At 40.5% G+C, this 7,070-nt stretch overlaps 1 protein-coding gene across 1 annotated transcript in view; it reads left to right on the top strand.

Moving 5' to 3' along the window:
• The window catches only part of LOC108800042 (actin, alpha cardiac muscle 2-like), a 19,608-nt gene that overhangs the window by 9,404 nt on the left and 3,134 nt on the right, over nt 1-7,070 (top strand). The window contains exons 3-4 of the mRNA XM_018571984.1: nt 2,199-2,523; nt 2,880-3,041. Of these exons, the coding sequence (XP_018427486.1) occupies nt 2,199-2,523; nt 2,880-3,041 (487 nt within the window). The remainder of the gene's footprint in view (nt 1-2,198; nt 2,524-2,879; nt 3,042-7,070) is intronic.

Genomic DNA, 7,070 nt, shown 5'->3' with positions numbered 1-7,070 from the left:
TAAATATGTGTAGAAATAAGAAATAATCCATACAAGTTATTTTATATCACTTATATAAATTATTTCTGATTTTTATACATATTTATTAGTAACTAATTTTAGTGTTGTGCACATTTATTTATATTATATCTCTTAGAATATAGCACAGCTGCTTTAATTAATTTGATTTCATTACAGGTCAGGTAAATTAGGTAAACCCCAGAGAACAGAGTATCTGACATCTACACTATATTGCCAAAAGTATTGGGACGCCTGCCTTTACATGCACATGAAATTTAATGGCATCCCAGACTTAGTCCGTAGGGTTCAATATTGCGTTGGCCCACCCTTTGCAGCTATAGCAGCTTCAACTCTTCTGGGAAGGCTGCCCACAAGGTTTAGGAGTGTGTCTATGGGAATGTTTGACCATTCTTCCAGAAGCGCATTTGTGAGGTCAGGTACTGATGTTGGACGAGAAGGCCTGGCTCGCAGTCTCCGCTCTAATTCATCCCAAAGGTGTTCTATCGGGTTGATGTCAGGACTTTGTGCAGGCCAGTCAACTTCCTCCACCCCAAACTTGCTCATCCATGTCTTTATGGAACTTGCTTTGTGCACTGGTGCGCAGTCATGTTGAAGCAGGAAGGGGCCATCTCCAAACTGTTCCCACAAAGCTGGGAGCATGAAATTGTCCAAAATGTCTGGGTATGCTGATCCCTTAAGAGTTAGCTTCACTGAAACTAAGGGGGCCAAGCCCAACCCCTGAAAAACAACCCCAACACCATAATCCCCCCTCCACCAAACTTTACACTTGGCACAATGCAGTCATGCAAGTGCTGTTCTCCTGGCAACCGCCAAACCCAGACACGTCCATCAGATTGCCAAACAGAGAAGCGTGATTGGTCACTCCAGAGAACACGTCTCCACTTCTGTAGAGTCCAGTGGCGGCGTGCTTTACACCACTGCATCCGACGCTTTGCAGTGAGCCTTTCTACAACTCCTTTAAATTTTGAGCGTGCTAAGAATTTGGAGGGTGGATGTTTCAAGAAGCAGAATTGGTTGGCCAATCAGAGAAGGCCAATTATGACTAAAGAAAGTTCTAGAAGGAATACAAATATACAACAAAGATTCCTGGTGCATAGGGAAAGGGTGCCCAGAATCAAGAGCTACAGGAACTACATTGAAGCAACCTGTATCCTCTGAGTGGAAGAGCCATATCAAGGCTCAAAATAGAAGAGATAATTATTGACTTTTCAAGTCACTAGGGTCAATGGCTATGGACAGGTACAATGTTGCATGCATTCTGTTTTTTTTTGGCATATTGGGGTTGATTTACTAAAGGCAACTAGGCTGTTTAATTTGCAAGGGAATTTGAACTTAGCAGGTGAAGTTTGCCCTTAGTTTAGTGAATGAGGGGAAGGTTTGCTGACTTCCATCACCCAATCATATTCAAGAAAAAATGCTGTTTTTCCTTGCACATAATTGAGTATTCTTTACAAAGTGAAGTTTCACCACATTTACTGAGCTAAGAGAATCTTCCCCTGCAAAGTGCAAATTCCCTTGCAAAGTGAACAGCCTATTTGTCTTAAGTAAATCAACCCCACCAAGTCTAGTTATATAGTGAGGTTAAACAAAGACACCAATTGATAGAGTTCAAGCAATAGAGGGGAAAAAAAGAAAGCTGAATAAGTAAATATAAAATCTCCATAAAAAGAACAATATACCCACAGTGGATCAAGAGTAGGGCAAAAAAAACCTATAAAGCATAGTCCAATTTGCTTCAGCAGAGCAATAAAATCCTTCCTGTTCCCCTAACACTATCAAATATTCCCTGGATCAACAATCTCAGGTGTTAATACTTATAAATGCTATATATAAATATAAATATCTAGTTATATTATGTGCATTTAGGAATACATCCACCTTTAAAAAAACAACAATTGATCTGGCTAGAATTAGTTCCTGAGGTAGCCAATTCAACGCAAACTTTTATTTTTTATTTTCATTCTACTTCCTCTCTTATTATGAAGATGATTTTTTGTATGTGGGGAATAAACCTTTTTTTCTGCATTTTTGTTTTACTTGTTGAAATTACAAAAATCAGATGTGTTGGACAAAATATTTACACATGTGCATAGTAAATGGTAGATAAATCAAGTCATATTTTATGCTACAGATAAAGTTTCTGTGCTGATCTTTTTTTCTTTGGTCCTATTTTTCAGGGTGTCATGGTTGGTATGGGTCAGAAAGACTCCTATGTAGGTGATGAGGCTCAGAGCAAGAGGGGCATCCTGACTCTGAAATATCCAATTGAACATGGGATCATCACTAACTGGGATGATATGGAGAAGATCTGGCATCACACCTTCTACAATGAGTTGCGTGTGGCCCCAGAAGAACACCCTACATTGCTCACTGAGGCTCCATTGAACCCCAAGGCCAACCGGGAAAAGATGACCCAAATCATGTTTGAGACCTTCAACGTCCCAGCTATGTATGTTGCGATCCAGGCAGTGCTTTCTCTTTATGCTTCCGGCCGTACCACTGGTGAGTGAAAAAGTAAAACCTGTACCCTGGAGATATTTTTTTATTATAGATGCTAAGACTGTTTTAATACATACCATTGTAAACATTGATTACACACACCTAAATATTTATAAAGGCAGAAGGGGTTGCAGCATGGAGAGCTTACTTTTATTGCTCATTCAATAGTACGGAATATAGCAAAAGTTTCAGGTATTGCTGGCCCTTGTCAAGGCTTGAAAGAGCATTAAAAGTTAGCTGCAACCCTGTCAGCTTTTTTGTTTATTTGATTGTTATCTGGAACACTCCTGGCTGGGTGTTTGGACTAATATTGTAAACTCTAAATGCTGATCACCCCTTTGTAATAATTTTTCTTCTAGGTATTGTGCTGGACTCTGGTGATGGTGTAACCCACAATGTCCCCATTTATGAAGGTTATGCTTTGCCACATGCAATTATGCGCCTTGACTTGGCTGGTCGTGACTTAACTGACTATCTGATGAAGATCCTTACAGAGCGTGGTTATTCTTTTGTTACAACTGGTATGCTTTTTAACTGACCTATCATGGTAAAAAATAGTTTGTTTTAGTTTTCAGTTAAGAGTAAAGTGTGTTTTTAGGTAGCACATTCAGTTATTACTGCTGTATTTTGGAAATAAACAGACATATAGGTGCAGCGCGATTATCTACAATACTTCTACAAATTACTAAATTAATATTTAGGAGAATTGCAGATAATAGCCCTGCATGTATATATACAGGTGAAACTCGAATAATTAGAATAGTTACATAGTATTTGAGGTTGAATAAAGACATTAGTCCATCAAGTCCAACCTATTAGGATCTCATTCTAGGAGTACCCTCTAGCTACTAGACAAAGACTAGAATAGCACATGCAGCAACTCTTAACAATTTAACAGTTTAACAACTGCTAAGATAGGATATCCACACATGGACTATATTATTTCCATGAGTTGGCTGGATTATTATAGTTTAGCATAGGAATATAAACTGCTCGCTTTGCAAAGTGTATCTGTTGAAACAGTGTTCACTTTGAGCACGCAATCATGTGTAGAGGAAATTGTGAAAATGACTGGTAGCATCAAGCAAGTACTGTTGAGCTTTGTGTCAGACCTTAGCCTGTCAAAACAGATCAGTATTTGACAATACTGGTAGGCTTTTTGAGGCAGCTGACCTCTGCATTTTATACCTGAATCACTTTTTTTTCTTTTCGCTAAGAGTCACCTACTGTATTTAAGACATCATAAGCAGACAAAGTAGAATTTTTGTTTGCTGGAAATCCAATGCATGAAGTGAAAATAGCCTTATTCAGTAAGCTAACTGAACACTCACTCACTGCTTGCATTGTGAAAAGTAGCAACAAAGCACAACCATGTGTAGCAGCGTAAAACAGGAAGCAGAGTCTGTGTATGTGATAAGCAATAAGGCTACCCCAATGGACATTTATTTAATACAGGTATTTTGTATAGTGCCAACAATTTTTACACAGCACTTTACTTAGTTGCACATTCGCAGCAGTCCCTGCCCTCAAGGAGCTTACAATCTAAGGTCCCTATGTCACATGCATACATACAGAGCCAATTTACCTTCCAGCATGTCTTTGGAGTCTGGGAGCAAATTGGAGTACCCGGGGGAAACATGCAAGCACAGGGAGAACATGCAAACTCCTTCCAGATAGTGACCTGGCCACGATTTGAAACGTGGACCCCCAGTGCTGGAAGGCAGAAGCGCTAACCACTACACTGTGCTGCCTGTAAAATATACATGTAAACAAACATTTTAAAACATTGAGGGCCCGTTCACACCAGACACCGTGCGTTCCGGCCTGATTCTGGCCGGAACGCACTGGATCGCATTGCATCCAGCTCACTTTCTTGTGGGGCGGGAAGGGAAGTTGAGGTCCATTGAAGTGAATGGCACCGTAGCCACGCCCTCCAGCCCCAATACTATCGGCCACATGGGAACACCAGGCACATCAATGCCTGCGTTCCGGTTCGGTCAGAAAAAAATTGTGCTTGCAGCATTTTTTCTAACCGGACTTGACCGCAGGCATTGATGAGCCACGCGTTCCCATGCAGCCGATCACATTGCGGCCGGAGGGCGTGGCTGCGGTGCCATTCACTTCAATGGACCGCAACTTTGTCTCCCGCCCCACAAGAAAGTGAGTAATTATTAAAATAAAGCATTACTTGGGGAATAAATATTGAATAAAGTGTGTTTTTTGAGCTGGATTATGACTTTTTACTTTTTATGTTCTACTCTGGCTTTTCCTTCTCTGTAGAGAAGAAAAAGTCCAACATGCAGTCATGGTTTACTACAATGTATATATGAAAAAGAGCACCTTAAACAGTTACCCTTTCTGAAGAAATCACTACTTTGGGATCCCTGACTGTGTCTAAAGATCAATCATTCAAGCATTTTCTGTAGGGTATTAAGTGGTTAAAGTTTAGACAATTGGTCACAACACTCTCGGGGGGTGGGTACACTGTATAGCAGTTTCTGGATAGGTAAGTACTAAAGGTTATCTTTATTCAAGTATATATGTGTTAGCCCATGAGGGTCAGGGCTAGGGGTATGGTTAAAGTCTTCTTATGATGCCTAGTATAGGTGACTCTGTCGCTAAAAGAAACATTTTGATTCAGCTATAAAGTGCAGAGGTTCTTGTATATACCTGCAGCACCCTGAAAGAGCCTACCAGTATTGTCAAATACTAATCTTTTCTGACAGGCAAAGGTCTCATACAAGGGTCAACACTACTTGGCACTTCCTGATAATGCTGAAGCTTTCTCACCCCTTTGTATCTCTTGCACACATTCTACTGGCCAATGAGACAATCCATCATATTGATTGACATTGGAATGTGTAAAAACGAGAGGTACTGGATGGTACCTCTCGTTTTTACACATTCCAATGTCAATCAATATGATGGATTGTCTCATTGGCCAGTAGAATGTGTGCAAGAGATACAAAGGGGTGAGAAAGCTTCAGCATTATCAGGAAGTGCCAGAATTTTTCCTGTCAGAAGGAGCAAGCATTTGACCATAACTGCGGGCTTCTCGAGTTTGCTGCAGATATGGCACCTCCAGGTTCCCCTCACTTTACACTTGAAGCAGTTCCCCTCCCCCACCTTAACAGATTCTCTTAAATGATCAAACATCACTGTACAGAATGGTTACACCAATGTTTTCCAACATATTACTATGGTAGGCCATATTAATCATAGTTACAGAACTGTAAAGGTCAAGGTGGGATTGACAGTGATAATAGTGTATTCTGTTTGCATTGTGACACACTTATACTTGTTCTTTATATTATACCAGGCAAATAATATTGATATGTATACTGTATATGAGCCTATTAAGTCAACAATTTAATAGCAAAATCACTTAAATGGAATGGATTATCCCACTAATAAGATAACTTTAATGACTGTTAGTAATTTTTAATCTTTAAAGCCCTATTTCAGGCAAAATATTGTAATTCTGCACAGACAGTATTGTAATTCACATACATCTGCTACAGTGAACAGCCAGACAGATGGCACACCATTCCACATACATCCTCATTCCTCAGCATCATTACCTTCACACATCTAAAATGCACATGATCCAGGAAGCAGTCAAATCAAAGCAGAAATTAAAGCAGAACCAAGAAGTAACAGAGTGATCTTTCTGATTGAGTGTTTACAGAGAGTTAACTGCAATAGTTAGGGTCATAATTGAGGTTAGTGTTCAGGGGTTATATGTTTTGTGTTATAATTCAGGATATGGATTATTTTAAGACCTCGGTTAGATGTTAGCTGTTTATTGTAAAGTTAAATGAGGTTAAGTGATATGAATCAGCCTTGCTTATTGAGAGTTACGTTTTAGGATCAGATGAAAGATTACTAGGAGAGGTATTTATATAATGCCCTTAATTTATGCAGCACTTTACCTACTATTCATTCATATCAGCCCTTCCCCTCAAGAAACACAATAGAACAATATAGTTCGTCTATTGTGTTTCATGTAGAGTATCACTTATTTGGGTGTAATTTTAAGTGCTTTGTAGCGCTCCTAGTATTTAGTTTATATTGGCGCATGGTAATTATTGGTTTAATAAGCACTCAAGGTGCTTACAATCTAGGGTCTCTATGTCATATACACCCTATCAGGATGTCTTTGGAGCGTGGGAGGAAACCAGAGTACCTGGAGGAATCCCATGCAACAGGGAGAACATGCAGACTTCATGCAGATAGTGGCCAAACCTGAATTCAAACGGGGGTTGCCCAGTGGCAGACCTAAGGAATAAAGGGCCCTGGTGCAAGATTTTACCTTGGGCCCCCCCTCCCAAGGGCGGGGGGCAGGAGCAGATCTCACTGGCCCCCCAACCCCCCTGGCGGTATCTGGACTTAGCAGGGCACTGGACTTTGGACTTAGCAGGGCACTGGACTTAGCAGAGCACTGGACTCTGGACTTAGCAGAGCTCTGGACTTAGCAGCGCACTGGACTCTGGACTTAGCAGCGCACTGGACTCTGGACTTAGCAGCGCACTGGACTCTGGACTTAGCAG

This window comes from Nanorana parkeri, unplaced genomic scaffold (genome assembly GCF_000935625.1).
Source record: "Nanorana parkeri isolate BGI_ZX_2015 unplaced genomic scaffold, ASM93562v1 scaffold1890, whole genome shotgun sequence".
Classification (NCBI taxonomy): domain Eukaryota; kingdom Metazoa; phylum Chordata; class Amphibia; order Anura; family Dicroglossidae; genus Nanorana; species Nanorana parkeri.
The sequence above is the reverse complement of the archived record's forward strand: the minus strand, read 5'-3'. Positions and strand labels throughout refer to the sequence as shown.